Genomic DNA, 22040 nt, shown 5'->3' with positions numbered 1-22040 from the left:
TTGTGCTGCCAGCGGTGTCCTGCAGTAGGGTCCTCTTGCCACCCTTGGTGCCAGGAGAGGGGTGCCAGATTTGGCACTGTATGAAGGTAACCTGGAATCTCCCTTGCTTCTGGGTGCTGGCAGGAGTAGACCAGGCTGCTGGAGGGATAGAGGGAATAATAATGTAGAGGAAGGGCCAAGCAGGTGTATGGCGCAGCATCCCCCTACGTGTCTAAGGGCACAGAGGGCCTGTTCAGTATGGTATGTGGGAGTTTGCTTGAGGCTAGTGAAGCAAAGCAGAATAATAGAGCTGAATATCAAGAAGCTTCTCCTGACATGGGCAGACCCTATGCCTTGAGGGACACTGCGTGTTTAGCCCTAGGAGTCAGCCTGTCTGGTTTTGGAGCTATCACCACCGCCGGAGGGATGGCTGCTGGCTGTCCAGAGAGCAGGATCTCCTCATCAGCCAGTCTGCGAGCTCTCTGTCCACTGAAGTAACAAGATGCAAGTTTTTCCTCTTAGATCCCTGCTCGACTTTCCAAGGACATTTAGGTCCTGCCACTGAGGTTAGCTCTGTCCTCAGAGTAAGAGATTGCAGCTTGCTCTGAGTGCCCAGAGAGCTTGCTGTAGCAGCCCCCTCCTCCCCCAGCTCTTGAGGACAGCGCTGGTGCCTGCCTGTACTCCGGGACATGTTCCTGCTTCAGCAGCATTTCTGCCCACCGATGCCAGGCAGGGAGCACAGGAGGCTGAGGACTTCTGAGGGGTCTGGTTAGAAACAAAACACCTCCCAAAAGCTCTGATTGCAGATCATGAGCAGACCAGAGCTGCTGTCTTCTTCCTCATTCACAGACAGAGATTGAAATGATAGTGTATAGCTGCTCGTAAGTCGATGTCCTAGTGCGTGCAGCAGTACTTCCTTTCCCACTCTGCAAATGCCAGGCTGCCTCTGTCCAGCCTCCCTACCTAACTGAGCTGAGCCATGCAGTCTGCAAAGCAGCCACAGGTGCCAGCTCTTCTCTGTCTTGTCTCTGACAAACAGTGGAGATTCCCAAGATGTGATGGTGTTAGGCCAGGGTCTTCCAGGGCTTGGCTCTTCTCCGCCCAGTGCATGGTTCCCCGGCTGCTCTGCACGCAGCTCTGCTGATGCACATCAAGCCTGGGCACCCCCGGCAGTCTGTCCATCTGCTCTGACAGCGGCAGCTCTCAACACCTGCAATACACTGTTTGGAGCTCAGATTGAAAGTAAGTTGTGAGAGATGGGGCTATCTTCACCCATCGTATCTGAGCTGCCACGTGCTGCTGTTGTGGGCTGTCAGATGGTTGCCCAGTAATAACCTTCACCACTGGTGGCTGGAATATGAGTCCATGTGCCTGAAGATAAAAAGGGCCGTAATCAGCTAGTACCCAAACATAAATGTCAAGCCAAGGTTGTTCTAGCAGATTTCCTCATAAGACTGTGGTGCAAAAAGGAAGGAAACTGTGTTGAGAGATCTTCCTGCCCATAGCAGCAGCTCAGCAAGCACTACAGAGGCTTCTTGCTGGTGAAATATCTGGGGCAGGAGGGAGCATCCGTTCAGCCCATTCGGGCTGTAGCCGGACAGTACATCTCCCCCAGCAGCTAAAGCCGACCAAAAAGGCTCTGCTGCAGTGTGCCGCACCCAGGCAGTGTTCTGTCTTGGTTTTTTTAACATTTTATTCATTCAGACAATTTTTAACACCTATTGGTATTAAATTTACTGTGCATTGTCCTGCAGAGGATGGGCAGAAGGGACAGGAATGGAGCACTGCAGTGTCGGGGACAGGCTGGAAGCTGGGTGAGCAGCAAAAGGTGCTTTCGCCCTCTGCAAAGCTGCACGTGCCTCGGTGGTGTGATAGTTAACCTGCTGGTGACCAAGTACCTGCACTGTTTGCTGTGATGGGACTTGAGAAATCCCTCTGAGGAGGTAGCTTTCAGTTCAACCAGGCTTTAGCTGCCCTGACGCTGCTCTCTGGAGGGCATTGCTGCCCTTCCTTCCCTCCTTGTGCTGTGTTACTGAGTACAGGCATAGCAATGAGACTGTAGATACTAAAGAGCTGGCTTCCTTGCCTACCAGGCTGGAGGAGTCCAAACCAAGCCTGGCCTTCTCCAAAAATACAAGCTCAGCTTTGTACTCATCTAAAAGACATAGAGGTACAGCCCAATGGGTTGCTTGTGGTACAAGCACTAAACAAAAGCTCCAGTTTGTGGCCCAGAAAATAACACATATGTCCCATCTTACGTGCATTTCCCAAACGAAAAGGGAAGCTTCTGACAAATTTGTCTGTTTGTGTGGACCTTGGGGCAGTGGAGGTTTGGGCCAGGGTGTTCTCCTGAAGGTCCTCTGATATTGATGACCTGCAAGTGAGTGTGTAAAAGAGCATGAGAAGGGAGGAAGGAAGAAGCAAGTGAAGCAGATGCTAGTCTTAGTGCAGTGGTGGGCAGCATGCCCATACTCCCGTGATGGGTTGAGGCGCCGCTTTGTACAGTGTGGAGATTGTTGAGAGTGGTGGTGGTGGCTTGTGTGTGCCTGCAGGCTGGCATGATCTGGAGTGTCCTGCTTTGGAAGCAATTGAAGAGCCAGAAGGTTACTTCTCTCAAACTGTGGGTCTTGGTGGGGTTTTTTGAGTTGTTCTCAAATAAATCCTCTCTATTTAGTGGCTGAAGAGAGCCGGCAGCTGGAGGGTGGGAAGCGAAGCACTAGCTCTGGAGGAGGGGAGCGCTGGAGCCAGCCAGATTCAGCCCCTTCCAACTCCAGCCTTTGCATGCTGAGCCACCAGCGCTGAAATTGCTGCAGCACCTTCCACCTGTGGCCCAGGGCTTTCCATGGACTGCTGCAGTGTCTGGGCAGCCTGTCAAGCTTTGAGGGCTGGGCAGGGAAAGCTCGAGAGCCCCAGTAAAGCTCTTTTGACCAGGAGAGGGAAGTTTTGCACAGGACTGCTGGGGTGATTTTCCTAGCCCTCCTCCATTCTCCCAGCCTCCAGCTCTCCCAGCCAGCTTTTACCAAATCTGCCTGCCCTGATTTTACTTGCCTAGTTGTTTTTTTCTTTAGGATTCAGTTTCCATTTGCTGCAAATTTGGTGGGGCTGGTGCTTAGCCAGAGCAGTTCCCATGGGGAAACAGGTAGACCAGCAGCACCAGGAGTGTGGTGGGGGTAGTTGCCAGGGCTGATGGTCACCTCGGGGTGCAGGGGCTCTGCCGATCCCACAGCAGTGCGCAGGGGATGCGGAGGGTCCCAGCCAGGCAGTGACACCTGCCCTGCCATTGCAGCACCCTAGGCTGAGCCGTGAAGCTCAAGGAGTTGGGGAGCTGTGGGGAGCAGGAGCCCCAGCAGTGTGTCTACCCAGCAAGCGGGTCCCAGCCCTGCCACGTGCCCCGGGTGACATCACCGTGTCCCCCTCTCCTCACTCCTGCCTTCTGTCCCCTGCCATCCCGCTGCCCTGACCCCCACAGCCCACCCGGAGACTCACAGGGGACCCTATTTAATTCCTGGTCTCTGTGTTAACAGCCACCATCCGGTGTGTGATGGAAACCTTTTTCAGGCGTCACTTTGGGAGGAAGGGGCTGCGGCGTGCCAGCATGGTGGCTGTGCCCACAGGCAAGGCCAGGCGACGCTCCCAGGCTGGGCTGCCCTCCGTCTCGCTGGCCCAGCGCCGCCATGGCTTGGGAGCCCCGCTGCCAGCCCTCTCCTGCCTGTGCCTGCCTCGGCGCCCTGACCCCGGCCCCCGCCGCCGCTCCAGCACCATGCCACCCTGTCTCAGCCCCAGGTTCGCTGTGCAGACGAAGCGCGGGGGCCGGGTGCGAGCCATCGATGCCCACCTGGTGGGTCCCTCCATCCTCTTGGCCAGCCTCATCCCTGCCGGAGAGGAGGGGGACGGGGTGCCCTGCACCGACAGCTCCGGATCCGAGTCTCCGGAGGATGGCGGGGTCAGCGCATCAGCGGGAGCCGAGCGGGGACGGCGTGAGTGGTGGGCCGAGGAGAGGTGGCTGGCCATGCTGCCCCGGCTGCGGCCGCTCCAGGCTGGGCTGCTGTCGCGGGGCCCCCGCTGCCTGCGGCGTGCCTCCTCCCACCGCCTGCCCACCGAGTTCATGTACGGCCGGGCCGTCTACGGCTTGCCGGGCCGCTACCGCCGCCTCAGCCAGCGCCGGCGCTCCAGCGATGTCCCCCGGCTTGGGCTGCTCCCCTCCGGCCACCCGCGGCTGCTGGCCCAGCGCTGCGTGGCGGTGGCCGGAGCCGTGTGCCCCTCTGCCACCCTCCCCGAGTGCTTGGGACTGGAGCCTGCCCGCCACGCCGCCCCGGATGGCTGGAGCCCCCGGCTGCTGTATGTATGGTGGCGGCGTGCAAGCGGGCGATGCTTCAGGAAGGGGAGGATGGGTGCAGATCCAGGCTCGGCAGGGAAGGAGGGAAAGGGCTCAGCACCGTTGGCCCTGGCTGCCATCCATGTCTTGCAGTGCTGTTCAAATCCCTTGAGCATCTCCCACTCTGGCCAGTGCTGCCTCTGATGCTCTTGGTGCATCCCCGGGGCTTGCAGACGTCCCCTCCTCCCAGCCTGGGGCTGAAGGGAGGTGGCAGGTCTGATTGTGGGTTGGACATGCACCCTTTCTCCAGCTGGCTGGCTCTGCTGCTCCTTTCCTCCACCCTAGCACATCTGGGAGCTCCCTAGCCCCGAACAAACAGCTGATTTTTTTTCTGGCCAGTTGTGCTGGTCCTCAAAAACACCCCAGGCTGAGGTGCCTTGGTAAGGGAGAGCTGTGGGAAGCCTCTGCGGGGTAAAGGCTCTGGGTTGTCCCTGCAAAGGCAGCCTCACCACCACAGCTTGGTGGAGCATCCCAGGCTCTTTTGCAATGGACCTTTCATCCCCAAGGGCTTTGACCCAGCAGGCCCAGGCTGTGCCTTTTGCTGAGTGCAGGGTGTCTTTAGCTGAGCTGTCAGCAACATGGCCAGCACCTCTGTGTCCTACAGGGCTGCCTCGCAGGAGCAGGTGCTTCTTGGCCAGTGGTGCTGGAGATTCACCTCATTTCCAGCCACTTGGTCCTGAGGATGCTTTTCTGCTCCAGCCTCACCATCCACCCTAGAAGCAGGTTGTGCTTTGCACATATTCCTCCTCCCCTGATCTAATAGCCAGCCCTCCTGTGTCTTCCAGGAAAGCTATTGCCAAGTCCAGCCTCCAGCACATGGTAGCCCAGCCAAACCCTGGGCTAGCCGTGAGGAACGACTCGGAGAGGCAGATACGCAGCACTGTGGACTGGAGCGTAAGTTGTAGCATGTTTTGCTGGGCATTGCATGGAATGGGCTCCCGGCCAAGAAACAGCAGGCTCTTCCCAGGCTGAGGCTTCCCAGGTGACTCCGGCCTTGACACATTTACGGCCTCCACCGTTGCCACCAGCTGGTGCCAGTGCCTGTGCTGCTGGCAGTGCCCTTTGATGCTGCCAGGAGAGGTTGCAGGCACAGGTGGTTCCTGGGAGGATGGCACAGCTCCGCCACTGCCTGCTTGTCTGCGCCTGGCAGCCGAGGTCTTCTGGGGGCCGGGGCTGGGGCCAAGAGACAGGAGCTCGCTTTAATCTACACCCTGAGGTCATAGAACAGAAGCTGTTTCAGAGGAGTCCCCTGCATTGAATTTGCCCCGATGTCTCCTCTCAGGGGGGATGGAAGCAGCTCCCCTGTGCAGGACACTAGAGTTGGTTTCCTGGGGCCTTCTCGTTTCCAACAGGTGGGCCACGGCAGCAGCTTCGTGAGGTTTGTCCAGATGTTGGCCCTGGTTGTTCTGTGCATCTTGTCTCTTTGCCTACACCTAACTCCAACTTCCCACCCCCACAGCATTGTCCACTACCTTGTCCCTCACACAAAGCATTTTAGGGGCTCAAATGCCATCTGGGGGTGCTCTCAGAGAACTGTGTTTTGTGTCTTTCAGGAGACTGCAGTCTATGGGGAGCACATCTGGTTCGAGACCAATGTCTCTGGGGACTTCTGCTACGTTGGGGAGCAGAACTGTATGGCAAAGCTGCTGGTGAGTCCCCTGGGGTCACCTGCCTCCCCGGCCAGGGCTGCAGATGTGGGCTGTGCTGCCACCCTGCAGGGAGACTGTGAAGGCCACACTGCTGCTGCTGGGGGACATGCGGGGGTCTGGGGGGCTGCCAGGGTGGGGAGTGTGTCCCTCCTACCTCTGTGTCCCCAATTTCTGCCAGCACTGGTGCTCAGTTTGCAATGGGAACCTGGTGCCGGGCTGCCGCTCACCCGGAGGTGATATGATGATATTCCAAGGAGAGGCTGTTGGGATCCCACACCCTTAGAGGGACGATCTGAATTCAAGAATAGATGAATAGAGGAGAAAAGTGAGCACTGGAGACCCTGGCCTGCTGCCTCCTGACCCTGCAGGCAGCACTGATCTTACGGGGGAGTTGCTGCAGTCCTCCCTCCCAGCTTGCAGGCTCAGTCCTGCTTGTGGTGCAGGACACAAGCACTGATGTCGTCCTGTGCCTGCCCGTGGGACTTACCACGGGAGCCCTGCAGGTGCCTCCTAGACCAGCTTCAGTGCTGCTCTCAGGCAGTGTTGGGAGAGGCCAAGGACTGTGGGACAGGACAGCGGGAGAGCACCTCCCTGCTCCCAGACTTGAGAGCATCTGCTCTAGGCACAATGCTTAGATCCCTTCACTTGCAAGGGGTCTAGGTTATGTCTAACTTTCCTATAGGACTTGTTCTGCCTTCTGAACTATATGAAGGAGGTGTGATGGAAAGCTGAGCTTGCCGGCCTCTGAACACTACTATTCACATGCATGTTTTTTCCTCCCTGTTTCTCATCCTCCAGCAAAAACCTCTCTCCAGGCGTAAGTGTGCAGCCTGCAAGATCGTAGTGCATACACCCTGCATCGAACAGCTGGAGAAAGTGAGTAGAGCCTGTTAAGCCCTCTCTGTGGCTTGCAAAGCTGTAACAGCCTTTTCCTGGGCAGCCCTTCCTTTTGCGTAGTGAAACACAAGGAGATTGGGGAACCGCAATGTCTCATTGCAAAGAGGGGTATTCTGAGGAGACAATACCAAAAGGAGCATCTAGTGACACGATTGGGACCCCAGGCCCCGTTTTGTTCAGTAACAGAGATAAGTGAGGGGTTTCGTGGCAAGCACCGAACATCTGCAGAGGCTCTGGGCCTGCTGTAGTAGAGTAAACGACAGGAGGTTTCCTTTGGGTATGATGGTTTTACCGATTCCTGTCATGTGTGTTCAATCTACAGATAAATTTCCGCTGCAAACCTTCCTTCAGGGAGTCAGGATCCCGGAACGTACGGGAGGTGAGAGACATGCCTCGGCTGCTGCCCACATCTTAATATGATGCCATTAATCACACATTAATCACACATCTGCCCCCTCCCCTTTCCAGTTTGGTGGCAAAGACGTCAGATGCTGCCAGCATGTTGCCCGTCACAGTGCAGGCATCGTTCTGCCTCCTGGCTCCAAGGGGATGGTGCAGGGAAAGGGGTGTTTCTTTGCAAGGCAGTGGCGCAGACTGGGTGTGAGGAATGAGGAGCTCGCAGGCAGCAAATGCAGAGCATCTGCTGGTTTGCATGTCCTAAAACTCCTGCTTCTGCATGGGGGGAACCTGCAAACAGTGTTTTCCAGGAGAGTTTTTGCCCCGCTGTGCTGGTCCCCAAGCACATAGAGGCTGTGGCAAACAGCAGGTTCCCAAGTCTCCCACAGTTTGGAAGGATGCAGTATGGGCTCACTTCTGGCTTTATCATGCAGCCCTGATCTGGGTGCCACAGGTACTCCAGGTAGCAGTGAAAGATGCCTTCAGTGGTTCTGTCAGTCCCCTTTAACCCATGTTTTAATGTACTGGGCTTAAGCGGTGGCCTGGGACCTGTCCGCTGAGCTGCGCTGGTGGAAGCACCCAGCAACCCTCATGCTTCACCCTCCAGCCCGTGGAGCCAGTGTAGCCCATGCAGTGCTCTGGAGTGGGTGTGGGTGGCTCTGTCGTGGGCCATTTTGGTAACACAGCTGCTGCCCCCATACCGTGTTTGTGCTGGCACAGCAGACACAGTAGGGGAAAGGTGCTCAAACACAGGGCTGCCTGCTCAGAAATGCCAGTATCACCTGGTAAAGTGAAGCTTTTAGCATCACTTTAAACCTTCCTTTCTTCCTTTGCTTCTCCTGCCATGCCTCTTTCCCCTATCACTCTTAGCCCAGGTCCCTTATTTATCCTTCACTTACTGTTTGGGCTCTGCTAACAACTCTCTGCCTCTGCTCACTCCTCTGTCTCTATTTTCCTCCTTTCCAACCTCTACGCATTTTCTCTCCCTCCCCTTCCCTGGTTTTCCTTCTTTTTCTCGCAAACCCTGCTTCTTCATCCTGTCTTGCTAATACTCCTCAGCTCCTCCAAGGGCTCTTCCCTCCTGTTTCCTAAAAAGGTGCTTTTCTGGCCTTTGTGCTGCCAGGGATCCCCTTCAGGGTCAGTCCTTTCCCTAGATGTGCCTGCTGGGACGCAGAGCTGAGCTCAAGGCATAGCCCCCGCCTTCTGCTCCCACTCGATTAATGTCTGCTAAAGCCAACGGGATTCTTCGTTCTCTCCCGTGTGCTGCACACAGAGCAGGCAATACTGGAGGTGACCCAAACCTCCTACCAGTTTCTGCCTCTATCATCATCATGACCCCAAAATCAGGCTGTTGGGCCCTACCACCCTGGGCTGTGAACTCGCACTCCCTCTTCTCTTTGCTGCCCTCCCTGCAAGGCTGTTCCCAATCCAGGGCTGGAAGAGGAGGGTGGGATTTAGGAAATGTCGTACCTCACGACAAAACTTCTGACCTCCTCACAATTGCTCCTGCAAGTCCCAGCCCTCACCCACCGTGAGCTTGCAGGCAGGGAGAAGATGCCTGCCAGCAGCCTTGCTCCCTCCCCGTGGGCAGGGGCTGAGGCAGGCTGGCAGGACTTGCCCTGGGGTGAAGAGCAGGGCGAGGTGAGTTGGGGGGCTTTGGGGCTGCTGCTTTCTTCGAGGAACGTGGAGGTAGGCTGTGTGCTGCTTAGCTGCAAGCGCTTTCATGGGCACAAACTGTGTTTCCCTTTTACCTGGCACTGGGGGCATCTGGGCAGAGATGTTAAGGGGCGGAGATGTGATTTATGGCCAAAGTAGTGCTCCGTGCTACTGCTTGCCCACTCTTTGTTGGGTTTGCTTTGTGTGATTCTCAGTTTTTGGTTTCCCTCCCCTCTTTCCTGCTTTTTCTGGTTTTTATTCCCTCTTCTCTGAGCACCTTAATTTGGCCTCTTGCCCCCTGAGTCTTCAGCTTTGCCTTCTCCCAGAGGGTTGGGACTGGTGCATGTGAGCACTGGGATTGCTGCGAGAGCAGAGGTCCTGGCTGGCCTGGGTTCATTCCTTCTGCCTGTTCCTGCATTCCCTCACACACTGGGCCTTTCATTCCTTATTTTTTTTTCTTTTTTTTTCCTTTTCCCTTTAGCCCATTGTTGTCCGACATCACTGGGTACACCGGAGGCGGCAGGAAGGGAAATGCCGGCAGTGTGGCAAGGTGAGAGGGCATCTTCATTTTTTCTCTCAGCCTGAAGGAAAGCTAAGGTCAAACCAGAGACAAGAACAAGACTGGGGGCCAGGGATATCCCACCGTTCCTGTTTGGCAGCAGCAACAGCCTACAGCAAAACCAAGACGCGTGCCCTGTTTTGCGCAGTGAAGAACTACATAAGTGCTTCCCACATAGAGCTGTTCTCCCCCTGGGCCCAATCAATCCTGGAGGGGCCTGTCTTCCTGACATGCTTTCCTTGAGCAATAGGAACACCCTGCAGAGCTCAGTGGCCTCCCTGGTGCCGTAGTGGTGGTTGAGGCTATCTGACAGGGATCCAGAGGGCTCCAGCTGCAGGCATGCTCTCTTTGTTAACGTCTCTTTTAGCAGTGGGAAAGTCCTGTTGGATGGTAGAAAGCTGTGAGAGAATTTCCTAAGCCTCTTATCCTTCCCTCCACAGGGTTTCCAGCAGAAGTTTGCCTTCCACAGTAAAGAGATTGTAGCCATCAGCTGTTCCTGGTGCAAGCAAGCGGTGAGCAAAGCCCCCATTGAACGTCTTACCAGCCTGTTCTGCACCTAGTGACCTTTGCTTTCTGCTGGGACCCCCCAAGGTGCTTCTCTGCAGCCTGCCCTTAACAGCTCCTCTTACTGAGAGGGGCTGTATTGTGGTAGCTGTGAGCTCCTATGAGAAACTTTCTCCTCCTTGCCTTCCCATTACAGAGTTCCTGCATGCTTTCCTCCAGCACTCCCTGCGCTGGCATGGGGGAGCTGAAAGGAGGAGAAGGTGGCTGTCCCCAACAAACTGAGCAGCTGAGTTTTCTCTCTGTCTTCTCCTTCCCCAGTATCACAGCAAAGTGTCATGTTTTATGCTGCAACACATCGAAGAGCCCTGCTCTCTGGGGGCTCATGCTGCTGTCGTCGTTCCTCCCACCTGGATTCTGCGGGTCCGGCGGCCCCAGGTAAGTCACCTCAGCTCTTGTGGCTCTTTCATGACTCCTGCTTGCCCAGCAGCTCCTCACAGAGTTTTTGGGTTTGTTTCTTTTCTCTCTAGAATCCACTGAAATCTAGCAAGAAGAAGAAGAGGACATCGTTCAAGCGGAAATCCAGCAAAAAGGGGGCTGAGGTAAGAGATGAGGGGACAGGGAATGATCTTGTCTTGGAAGGCCTGAGGGACTGGGCAGTGAGGAGCAGGACTGGGAAACAAGGGCCTTTGCTGGGTCTGTGCTGAGGTTAGGGAGGGTGAGGTGGAGGGAGGGTGCCTACTGGCAGGGCCAATCCCAGCTATAAGGCTTACGGGGTGGCTGGGACATTCTCTTCCTCCCACTCCTGACCTGCAGGATGTTAGGGCTCAGCTGGAGGTGGGAGTTTGTGTTTCCCTGGGTTTGTTGAAGGACCTGTGGTGTCTCTTGCAGGAAGGGAGGTGGAAACCCTTTGTCATCAAGCCCATGCCAGCTCCTCTCATGAAGCCCTTGCTGGTGTTTGTGAACCCCAAGAGCGGTGGGAATCAGGTATGGCCTTGTCCTACGTCTCCCTGAGAAGGCAGCTCTGCCAGGGCATTGCCATTTGGACACTGAGGTCTCATCATAGTTTTGGTGATGTCTTAGCTGCATGTGATGGTTTAGCCCCTGCCGGGGTCTGACACCACACGGCCGCTACCCCTCCCCCACAAAGGGAGTGAAAATACAAAGCCCCAAGACTGAAATAAGGAAAGGTTTAATACAGCAGTGCAATAGCAACACAACAAACCACAACAATAACAATAACAGTAATAGTGATAGCAATGAACAGAGCAAAATAGCTACCAAATACAGCAGTGAGAAGCACGATGTACAAAACCACGAGTGCACCGTGCTCCCGCGCCAGGAAAATGTGACCTGCCAGGATATGACTCCGCATGGTATCTGAATAACCCGGCTAGAGCTCCCCCACCACTGCTGGGGAAACTTAACCCTATCCTGGTTAAACCAGGACACTGCAGAAGAGGCAAGGCAACCCCCGCAATGCCAGTTTGCTGCCTGGCAATTCCCACCTAGGCCAGGCTTTGCCTGAGTCCCCCCAGAACGATGTTGTCTTGGCCTGTCCCCAGGACCAGGTGCTGCCTTCTGCCATCCACTGGGAACCCCCTGTTACCTGAAGTCTTTCTTCTCCCTGTAGGGAGCCAAGATCATCCAATCCTTCATGTGGTATCTCAACCCACGTCAAGTTTTCGACCTCAGCCAGGGTGGACCCAAGGAGGCGTGAGTACTGATGGAGGCAGCACCCTTGTCTCCCCCATCCCTGCCCCAGATATTCCTCCCCAGAGCTCTCCCCATGGCTAGCAGAGGCCTGATGGTCCGTAGCTCTCTTGTGCAAGGACACCTCCAACAAGTTCATGCTTTGAGTGGCCTCTCTAGGATATCTTGTGGTCAGTCAGCATTTCCTGTCAGAGCTGGTCTAATCTTAAGGCTAGTGGCGAAGAGACCAGCTGTGGGGTGAGGTTCCCAGACCTAGTTCATAATGTTCAGTGTCACATGAGTCTTATCTGCTTGCTGCGTTTCGGTTTATCTATGTGTACGCAGACTGTGGACACCCCTCTCTTCCTCTGCAAGAGCTGGTGAAGCCGAAGTTACCATGGCTTCGCCCACTGCTGTGGCGGTGGGGAGGGAGACATGCATGTGGCTTTGTGAATGCCAAGGGCTCTGTGACGGCAGGGACCCCTGTGTAACACCTTCGGTGCCTCTTCCCTCCCCTCCTCACCCTCCCTGTTCCCCACAGGCTGGAGCTGTACCGCAAGGTCCACAACCTTCGGATCCTGGCGTGCGGGGGAGATGGCACGGTGAGTCCTCCAGCCCCTTCGGGCCTGCAGTGCCCTTCGCCCCAGGTCTTTCCAGTGCTGGCAGCAGCCCTCCTCACTGTAATCCAAAACATGCGCACTGTGTCTGTGCTACAGCTGGTGGCACTGGATGCTGTAGGTCCCCTCATGCAGTGCTCCAGGGAGTGATAGTCTGTGGCATGTCTGGATTTGTAGCCCTTTTGGGGGCCAGTGCCCTCACTGGGGTTACTGGTATCTCCTGAAGCACCCATTTGGAGCGTTAATGACTGTGAATAGCCTTGGTGGTAGCTAAGGGGATCTCATCTCTGCCATCGCTAGTGCTCTGTGTCACCTCCCCCTGCCTGCCGGTCCCTGAAATAACCAACTGTTCCTTTGCACTCTCTTGCTTGAGCAGGTGGGCTGGATACTCTCCATTCTGGACCAGTTACGCCTCAACCCACCTCCTCCTGTGGCCATCCTGCCTTTGGGGACAGGGAACGACTTGGCCAGGACGCTGAACTGGGGTGGGGTAAGTGATGGGCACAAGAACCTGCTGCTGACAGAGCGGGGCTGAGCGCTTCAACTCCGCTTCCAGACACACGGGTGGCAATTTGCATGGACTGGGTGTTTTGACTTTCCCTAAACACAGACCAACAACTAAGTGCTATTTGGATGTTACTGTTCTTCTGACATTTGAATTATTCTGCATTAGATTATAATCTATTAGGACACTAACAAAAGCAATCATTATTTCAGACTTTGGGGGATTTTTAGAAGCAAGATGTATTGTTTTAAATTGAAAGTCCCACTTTGTTGTGCATTCAAGTAAAATCGACCTTTTCCACATATTTTGCTCTGGGGTGTCTCCCAAAACCCACAGTCTCTGGGACTTCTCTGCGGGAAGCAGGTAGGAGACTCACCAAGTCCTGCTCTTCACCAGGGTTACACGGATGAGCCTCTGTCCAAGATCCTGTCGCACGTGGAAGATGGGGACATTGTGCAGCTCGATCGCTGGAACCTTCATGTGGAGCCAAACCCTGACGCGAGCCCCGAGGAAAAGGATGAGGCAGCCAGTGAGAAGGTGGGACACCTCCTCCCAGTGTTTGTTCCCTGTGCTGGGGGTCTGCATTCTCCTTTCTCCCACTGGCTCAGGCAGCCCCAGCACCTGGGTCTACGGCATTGGGTTGGTGTTTCACTCTCCCTGCTCCAATTCCTCTCCTCATGGCTCTGACCCACAACACTCCTTGTGAGGTGTGTAGAGATCAGAACTAAATGTCCACCAGAGGTTTTTAACCACAGCTTGTGACAAGTATAAGCCCAGTCCTCTCTGAGACTGTTTCTTTAGCAGAAACATGGGTGATTACAGGTACCTCAGAGAGCAGAGTGTGTCCCCTTGGGCCATGTCCCTTACCTCTAGGAGCCAGGGGTCAATCTATCATCTCAGGCTGGTGACCTCTGTATTTTCCTTGGGGGAGGGCAAGCGAAGTCCCTCAGCCTCATGAGTACCATACAGTGGCTCCGCTGTAGCCTGACGTTGTCTTTGCCGTGGCCATTTGCTGGCAGCCTCATCTTTATTCCTCCTTTCCCTTTCAGCTCCCCTTGGATGTCTTTAATAACTACTTCAGCCTTGGCTTTGACGCGCGGGTGACGTTGGAGTTCCACGAGTCCCGAGGTATGGGGGGGTGGCAGGCCTGGGACAAGATCTATGGTGAGGAGGTGCCCCAGAGGTGGGTCTGTAAAACGTTCCTCAGGAAACTGAGCAAGAGGATTGCCCCTGGGGATAGGGCTGGAGGTGAAACCTGCGGAGCAAGTGGAGGCTGCCGAGGGGGAAGAGGGGTGCCCACATGGGAAGAGAGCTGGGGGCTGCCTCCTGGCCGAGGCTGCCTGGAGAGCTGTGTCTGGGGAGAGCTGGCAAGTGAAGTATTTCCATGTGCAGGCCAATGACCTGGACTTTTTTCTTCTTTCCCTAGAGGCCAACCCAGAGAAGTTCAACAGCCGGTTTCGGAATAAAATGTTCTATGCTGGGGTGAGTGTGTGGAGCATATCTGGGCATGACTTCATAGTAGCCTTAGCATCAGCTAGAGCACAGGCATGGCCCTGCCTCCTGTCTGCACTCTAAACTCACTCATCCAATTTAAACGGTCCTTCATGTGCACCCAAGCTGAGCCCCCCCTAAAGCTGGAGAGTTGCTGGAGAAAGGCTGCAGCCCTGGGAGTTGCAGCTCCTCTTCGGCTGCGAGCGCTGCTGGCGGTACAGCTTGCTCTCTGGCCTGCGGTACAGTTGCTGTCTTGATCTCCTGCCACTATTGTTCTTGTTCTCCGGCTCACAGGCAGGACCTCCCTGGAGCTGTGGGGAGGCAGGCTGTCCCCCATGCAGAGGAACCTTTCCATAGAGTCCCCACGCTACTTTGGTCTTATTTTATACCCTGGGCCAGTTACAGATCCCTGGCTAATTATGCCACCCTCCTGTATCTCACCTCTAGAACTTTATGTCTCAGTGTTGTCTTTGTTCGTCCATCCTCAATGTACCTCCCTACCTGGGTGGCTGGGTGACCAGTATGTGAGCAGTACTAAAGGGCAAGTGCTGCTCTGTACCATCTCACATCTCTCCTGTTTGTGTCCCCCCTTCTGTCTGTGCAGTTAAACCCAAAGGGGACCCTAGGGTCTGTGTAACAGAGGCCATACTGTCTCTCCTGGTATCTCTAGTTGGGGTCACATCAGCTCTGGTTCATGGTTCTTCATCACAGCTTGAGACTGAATTTGTCTCCTGTGACTCGAGTCTCTCACCAGAGGAGACCTACCTTGCCAGCTCTTCCCTAAAGCCAAGACTGGGCTGGCAAGCAAATACTAGGGCATGTTACTGAAGGTGCCCTGAGGCAGGCAAAATAGCAAGTGGAATGGATCAGGTTGTTTTGGGAGGGGGAGAGGAGAGGGCTTCTGCCAGTGGACAAGGAGGGGAACTTGCTGCTTTCAGCAGCTGAGGTCTGAAGGTCAGTGGCAGGCTTCCTGGTTGCCCACTTTGGCGAACGTCTGGGCACTAACACTGTCTCTTCCCTTGACAGACAGCCTTCTCGGACTTCCTCACGGGGAGCTCCAAAGACTTGGCAAAGCATGTCAAGCTGGTGGTGAGTGTGCAGGGGTGCTCTGGGACAAGGAGGAGGGTGAGCTGCTGAGGCGTGAGGAGCGGTCCCTTGGCACGCTGAGTGTCTCAGAGCTGGGGAGACAACGTGTTCCTGGGAGGATCAGCTTCCCCTGGCTTGGAGGACTGGCACTGTAGGGAGTAGAGGGGGGAGGCCATTTCCTCCCAGGTGGGTAGGGTGGGCCAGCCCCCCTCCTCACAGAAGCCTGAATGCCCCTGTGTGGTTTCCAGTGCGATGGGACAGACCTGACCTCCAAGATCCAGGACCTGAAGCCCCAGTGCCTGGTCTTCCTGAACATCCCCAGGTGAGCCGCCCCAGGACCTGCCCTCATGTGCTGGGCTCCTCACCCCCATGCCACAGATCCCTGCCAGGGTTTGGGGTGCCTGTCCATGCCTCGCTCACCATCCCTTCACAGGTACTGTGCAGGCACCATGCCCTGGGGCAACCCCGGGGAGCACCACGACTTCGAGCCGCAGCGCCATGATGACGGCTGCATTGAAGTTATCGGCTTCACCATGACGTCCCTGGTGAGTCAACGCTGTTGCTGGTTGTAGGTAGCAACCAGGGGAGTGACTGGTACCATTGACCAGGTGTCAGCCAGCCCACCAGCTCCACAGATTCTCTCCTGGGGAGTTGTGATGCTGGCCTGTGTGACAGCGTGAGATTTAGGCAAGGTGCCGTCATGCCCTGGTCTCTGTGGATCCCTTCCCACTGAGATCAGGCCTGAGACCCTCAGAAGTTGGTCCACTTGTAACATCTGGCTGACAGCAGGTGCTCTCCCATCCACCCTCCGGTCCATGCTCTGCTCTCACTCTGGACACTTTCGCAGGCTGCCTTGCAGGTGGGTGGCCACGGGGAGCGGCTGTGCCAGTGCAGGCAGGTGGTTCTCACCACGTCCAAGGCCATCCCCATGCAGGTAGATGGAGAGCCCTGCAAGCTGGCGGCTTCCTGCATCCACATCTCCCTGCGCAACCAAGCCAACATGGTGCAGAAGACCAAGCGGCGCAACTCCATGCCTCTGCTCAATGAGTAGGTTCCTCAGATCAATCTGCCACCTCCTCTCCAAGGCAGGAGGGGTGGAAGGGGAAGGGATGGGACTGATCCATCACTCCCAGAGGCTTTTCAGTCCTCTCTCAAGGAGGGCCTGGGAAGGGATCAGATCACAGAAGTATGGCCAGACCCTAATGCTGAAGAAGCTGCTGATGCCAAGCTTCCCACTCCAGTCTCTGCACAAGACTCTGCTCTTGCCTGTTTGGGAGGGGTAAGAGGGATAAGAAAGTGGGCTGTCACTTGCTGATCCCTTCTCTTTTCCATCCACCCTGCATGCAGCCAGCAGCCAGTACCCGAGCGGCTGCGGATCCGGGTGAGCCGAATCAGCATGCGCGACTATGAGGCACTGCACTATGACAAGGAAAAGCTCAAGGAAGCCTGTGAGTGACCAGCTGAGTGACCAGAGGGTGGGAGCCGTGGTCCTTGAGTCTGGCAGTGCCCTCAGCTAAGCTGTGTGAGGTGTCGGGGATGGGGCACAGGCTGTGCCCTGAGCTGTATCTGTGCCCTGTCATGCAGCTGTGCCGCTGGGGATCATCGTGGTTCCAGGAGACAGCGACCTGGAGTTGTGCCGGACCCAAATTGAGAGGCTGCAGGAGGTGAGCCTCTGCGTGGGAAGTGGTCACGGCTGGATGCTGAGGGTGGAGGGACTCAGGGAAGGGATTTCTAAGCCTCCTTGACCTGCACGCACCAACACACATGCTCCTGTTTCTGGTAGCAGGTCACAGTTTGCCTTCACCATGTAGTGGAGGCGGAATCCCAGACTGGATGACTTGTTGCTACCTGCTCTCTGGCAGCTTCTTTCTCAGGGTTGCTCTTCTGACCTTATCCAGTCCCAGATTGTCGGTGACCCAGAAAAATTATGAGGCAGTGGAAAAAGCCAGAACACATCCTCTGGGGACCTATTACCCCCTGAGTGTTTGGGGAGCCTTTCCTCTGTCCCTTTGTTTGCTGTGCTGTGTTCCTTCAGCCCTCTGTGGGCTTCGTGTTTCCTGGCACAGCTCTGCCCCCTGCGAGGTGCCTGGATTAGGGTTGTCCCCCCTCCAACTCTTTTCATTTGTAAGTACTAACTTTTGTGCTCCTGCCAATGTGCTAGTGTGTGTCCATGACCCAGGCACAGGCTGTGTAACACTTGCTTCTGGTGAGCAATGCCTTCTGAGCCCACAGCGTGCCTCCTGGCACCGCATTGCTCAGTCTGACTTTTCTCCCAGAAGATTGAAGAGACCTTGCTCAGTCCCCAGTTAGCAGGCTCTTGTGCCTGAGGGAATCCCATCCAGCACATGCGTAATGTCCTGAGGGGCTGAAGTGCAGAGCTGCTTGCCCAGGCTGGCACATTGGCATCTGCTCCTTTGCCTGCTTTGCATGCCTGTCTCCTGCCTGCCGTGTGCCCAGGCACTGGTGAGGGCATGCAGGCAGACACATGGCTCGCAGCTCCCAAACTCAGAGGGTAACACTTTCCTACATCAGCCTGGTAGACTGATGCCTCTGCAACCTCCTCTAAACCTGTGCATTGAGGTTGCTGTTCCTTAGTTACCTCATGGTTTAACTCTTCTCTGTCCTTGGGCAACCACTGTACTCTGACCTCAAAGCAGGGCAGGGACCAGGGACCTTGGCCAGGCAGTGTGTAAAGCCAGATATGGCAGCACATTAAACACCACCAATGGGATGAGAGAGGAGCTGGGGGGGCACCCAGACAAAGGCTGTAATGGCACACCTTGCCTTTCTGCAGGATTTCCCTCCACAGCCTTCTGCTTTAGAGCGCCTGCACTTTCAGGTGTGTATGGCCTCACTCCATCCCCTGGGCCCATCTGTCATGTCTACCGTGCCAGTCTTGTGAGTTCATCTTGTGGCACCTCTCTCCACTGAGCTGGTGTGTGTCAGCTCCAGTCTGTCCCATGCTGCTCCCTATTGCTGTGTTGCTGTGTGCTGTGCTTGTGTTCAAGTTCCCCTTCCCATCCAAGCGCCTGTGGTCCTCCATGTCTGCAGGGACCTCCCAAAAGGAGGAGGGATGTACCGGGTAGAGATGGGGAGGCCAAGAGACACAACTTTATCCTCTCTTTTTTTATGCAGGAGGGAGATGGAGCTAAACCGAAGACACTGTCATCCCAGAAGCTGTCACCCAAGTGGTGCTTCCTGGACTGTGAGTATTGTCCTCCCCTGAGAGTGCTGACTGTGTCTGACAGTGTGCTAGTGAGGTCCGTTGGTCTGCCGTCTCAGTGGAGGTAGCAAAGACACGAAGATTCCTGGTGTGTTAGAAACCACGGAAGCCCTGAGAATGGTCACGTAGGAATTAGGACTTCCCCCCACAAAAAGGTGGCAGGATCAATAGCCCAACTGAAGTGCATCTACACCAGTGCATGCAGCATGGGCAACAGACTGGAGGAGAGGAGTTGGAAACCATTGAGCAGCAGGAAAACTATGACATAGTTGCCATCACGGAAACATGGTGAGATGACTCACACAGCTGGAGCGCTGCAGTGGATGGCTATAAACTCCTCAGAAGGGATGGGCAAGGAAGGAGAGGCAGTGGGCTAGCCCTGTATGTTAGGGAGTGTTTTGACTGTCTAGAGCTTGACAATGGCGATGATCAGGTTGAGTGTTTATGGGTAATAATTGCAGGGAAGGCCAACGAGGCAGATATCGTGGTGGGAATCTGTTGTAGACCACCCTGCCAGGATGAAGAGCCAGATGAAATATTCTGTAAGCAGTTGGGAGAAGTGTCACAATCGCTAGCCCTTGTTCTCATGGGGGACTTCAACTTAGCAGATGTCTGCTGGAAATACACTACAGCAGAGAGGAAACCCTCTAGGAGGTTCTTGGAGTGTGTGGAAGATAACTTCCTGACACAGCTGGTGAGGAAGCTGACTAGGGAAGGCGTCCTGCTGGAGCTGTTGTTCGTGAACAGAGAAGGACTTCTGGGTGATGTGATGGTTGGAGGTTGTCTCAGGCATAGTGATCACAAAATGGTGGAATTTTCAATTCTTGGAGAAGGAAGGAAGGGGGGTCAGCAGAACTGCTACCTTGGACTTCCAGAGGGCAGGCCTGTTTAGGAGCCTGGTTGACAGAGTCCCTTGGGAGGCAGTCCTGAAGGGCAAAGTAGTCCAGGAAGGCTGAACATTCTTCAAGAAGGAAATCTTGAAGATGCAGGAGCAGGCCATCCCTATGTGCCAAAAGATGAGCCATTGGGGAAGAAAACTGGCCTGGCTGAACAGAGAGCTTTGGTTGGAACTCAGGGAAAAAAAAGAGAGTTTATGACCTTTGGATGAAGGGGCAGGCAACTTGGGAAGACTACAAGGATGTCATGAGGTTATGCAGGGACAAAATTAGAAGGGCCAAAGCCCAACTAGAATTTAATCTGGCTGCTGCTGTAAAAGACAGTTAAAAATGTTTCTATAAATAAATTAGCAACAAAAGGAGGGCTAAGGAGAATCTCCATCCTTTATTGGATGCCAGGGGAAACATAGTGATGAAGGATGAGGAAGAAGCTGAGGCACTTAATGCCTTCTTTGCCTCAGTCTTTAATAGTATGACCAGTTGTTCTCCGGGTACCCAGGCCCCTGAGCTGGAAGACAGGGCTGGGGTGCACAATGAAGCCCCCATAATCCAAGGGGAAATGCTTAGCAACCTACTACACCACTTAGACACACACGAGTCTATGGAGCCAGATGGGCTCCACCCCAGGGTACTGAGGAAGCTGGCAGAAGTGCTCACCAAGCCACTTCCAATCATTTATCAGCAGTCCTGGCTAACTGGGGAGGTCTCAGTTGACTGGAAGTTAGCAAATGTGATGCCCAACTACAAGAATGGCCGGAAGGAGGATCCAGGGAACTACAGGCCTGTCAGTCTGACCTCAGTGCCAGAAAAGTTTATGGAGCAGATCATCTCAAGTGCCATCATGTGGCTCATACAGGACAACCAGGTGATCAGGCCCAGTCAGCATGGGTTTATGAAAGGCAGGTCCTGCTTGACAAACCTGATCTCCTTCTATGACAGGGGGACCTGCTTATTGGATGAGGGAAAGGCTGTGGATGCTGTCTACCTAGACTTTAGTAAAGCCTTTGACACTGTTTCCCACAGCATTCTCCTGGAGAAACTGGCTGCTCATGACTTGGATGAGTGTACTCTTTGCTGGGTAAAAAACTGCCTGGATGGCCGGGCCCAAAGAGTTGTGGTGAAGGGAGTTAAATCCAGTTGGTGGCCGGTCACAAGTGGTGTTCCCCAGGGCTCAGCACTGGGGCCAGTTCTGTTTAATATCTTTATTGATGTCTGAATGAGGGGATCGAGTGCACCCTCAGTAAGGTCACAGATGACACCAAGTTGGGCGGGAGTGTTGATCTGCTGGAGGGTAGGAAGGCTCTGCAGAGGGATCTGGACAGGCTGGATCGATGGGCCGAGGTCAATTGTGTGAGGTTCAACAAGGCTCAGTGCCGGGTCCTGCACTTGGGTCACAACAACCCCAGGCAACGCTACAGGCCTGGGGAGGAGTGGCTGGAGAGCTGCCCGGCAGAAAAGGCCCTGGGGGGCCGGCTGAATGTGAGCCAGCAGTGTGCCCAGGTGGCCAAGCAGGCCAACAGCATCCTGGTTCATATCAGAAAGAGTGTGGCCAGCAGGACTAGGGAAGGGATCGTCCCCCTGTACGCAGCACTGGTGAGGCCACACCTCGAATACTGTGTTCAGTTTTGGGCCCCTCACTACAAGAAAGACGTTGAGGTGCTGGAGGGTGTCCAGAGAAGACAGACAATGAAGCTGGTGAAGGGTCTGGAGCACAGGTCTTATGAGCAGCAGCTGAGGGAACTGGGGGTGTTTAGTCTGGAGAAAAGGAGGCTGAGGGGGGACCTTACTGCTTTCTACAACTACCTGAAAGGAGGTGGTAGCGAGGTGCGTGTTGGTCTCCTCTCCCAACTAACAAGCACTAGAACAAGAAGAAATGGCCTCAAGTTGTGCTGGGGAGGTTTAGATTGGATATTAGGAAAAATTTCTTCACTGAAAGGTTTGTCAAGCATTGGAAAAGGCTGCCCAGGGAAGTGGTGCAGTCCCCATCCCTGGAGGTACTTGAATGACGTGTAGTTGTGGCACTCAGGGACATGGCTTAGTGGCACTTGGCAGTGATAGGTTAACGGTTGGACTCGATGATCTTGAGGGTCGTTTCCAACCTAAACGATTCTATGATTCTATCAATTTGGGGAGGGTGAGGGGACAGACCCCTAGTGACAAGCCACTGAGAGCCATGTGAGACTTGGGACTCATGGATATTGGAGTCTTTGTGACCAAGTGCAGCGGTGCTTTGCCCTGGGCTGTGTCTCTGGCTGCTGCCCACAAGTGGAGCGAGGGGTGTCATCTGCTGCTCTCCTGCCCCCAGAGCTGAAGGCATCTTGGCGGCCTGTCCCCTGTCACTGCAGGACTGCTGGGGTTGCTCTCCTGTGTCACGCAGGCAGGGGGCCCTCCTGCTCCAGCACACTGGAGCCAGGCTCACCACGAACATCCCAGTGATAGGGGGAGCAGGCTCCAGCTGCTGCTTCGCCCCTGCCTGAAAGGAGCTTTCTCCTCTCCCTTTGCCTTCACTGACCAAGAG

General features: G+C 55.1%; 1 protein-coding gene across 3 annotated transcripts in view; it reads left to right on the top strand.

Annotated features, from left to right (window-relative positions):
- The window catches only part of DGKZ (diacylglycerol kinase zeta), a 48086-nt gene that overhangs the window by 16299 nt on the left and 9747 nt on the right, over positions 1-22040 (top strand). Inside the window, exons 2-25 of one of the 3 annotated variants that reach the window (XM_074824082.1) lie at positions 3504-4317; positions 5140-5248; positions 5908-6003; positions 6802-6879; positions 7223-7279; positions 9434-9502; positions 9952-10023; positions 10334-10450; positions 10543-10614; positions 10904-10999; positions 11646-11728; positions 12246-12306; positions 12698-12811; positions 13223-13363; positions 13876-13954; positions 14253-14308; positions 15344-15406; positions 15652-15725; positions 15837-15948; positions 16251-16450; positions 16751-16851; positions 16988-17067; positions 18198-18242; positions 18539-18608. In XM_074824082.1, the coding sequence (XP_074680183.1) occupies positions 3521-4317; positions 5140-5248; positions 5908-6003; positions 6802-6879; positions 7223-7279; positions 9434-9502; positions 9952-10023; positions 10334-10450; positions 10543-10614; positions 10904-10999; positions 11646-11728; positions 12246-12306; positions 12698-12811; positions 13223-13363; positions 13876-13954; positions 14253-14308; positions 15344-15406; positions 15652-15725; positions 15837-15948; positions 16251-16450; positions 16751-16851; positions 16988-17067; positions 18198-18242; positions 18539-18608 (2842 nt within the window). In that variant the 5' untranslated portion in view covers positions 3504-3520. The remainder of the gene's footprint in view (positions 1-3503; positions 4318-5139; positions 5249-5907; positions 6004-6801; positions 6880-7222; positions 7280-9433; positions 9503-9951; positions 10024-10333; positions 10451-10542; positions 10615-10903; positions 11000-11645; positions 11729-12245; positions 12307-12697; positions 12812-13222; positions 13364-13875; positions 13955-14252; positions 14309-15343; positions 15407-15651; positions 15726-15836; positions 15949-16250; positions 16451-16750; positions 16852-16987; positions 17068-18197; positions 18243-18538; positions 18609-22040) is intronic. The other 2 variants (XM_074824083.1, XM_074824084.1) reach the window with 2 other exon arrangements.

This window comes from Strix aluco, chromosome 4 (assembly GCF_031877795.1).
Source record: "Strix aluco isolate bStrAlu1 chromosome 4, bStrAlu1.hap1, whole genome shotgun sequence".
Lineage (NCBI taxonomy): Eukaryota > Metazoa > Chordata > Aves > Strigiformes > Strigidae > Strix > Strix aluco.
Note: the sequence above shows the minus strand (reverse complement) of the source record. Positions and strands in the feature narration are given on the sequence as shown.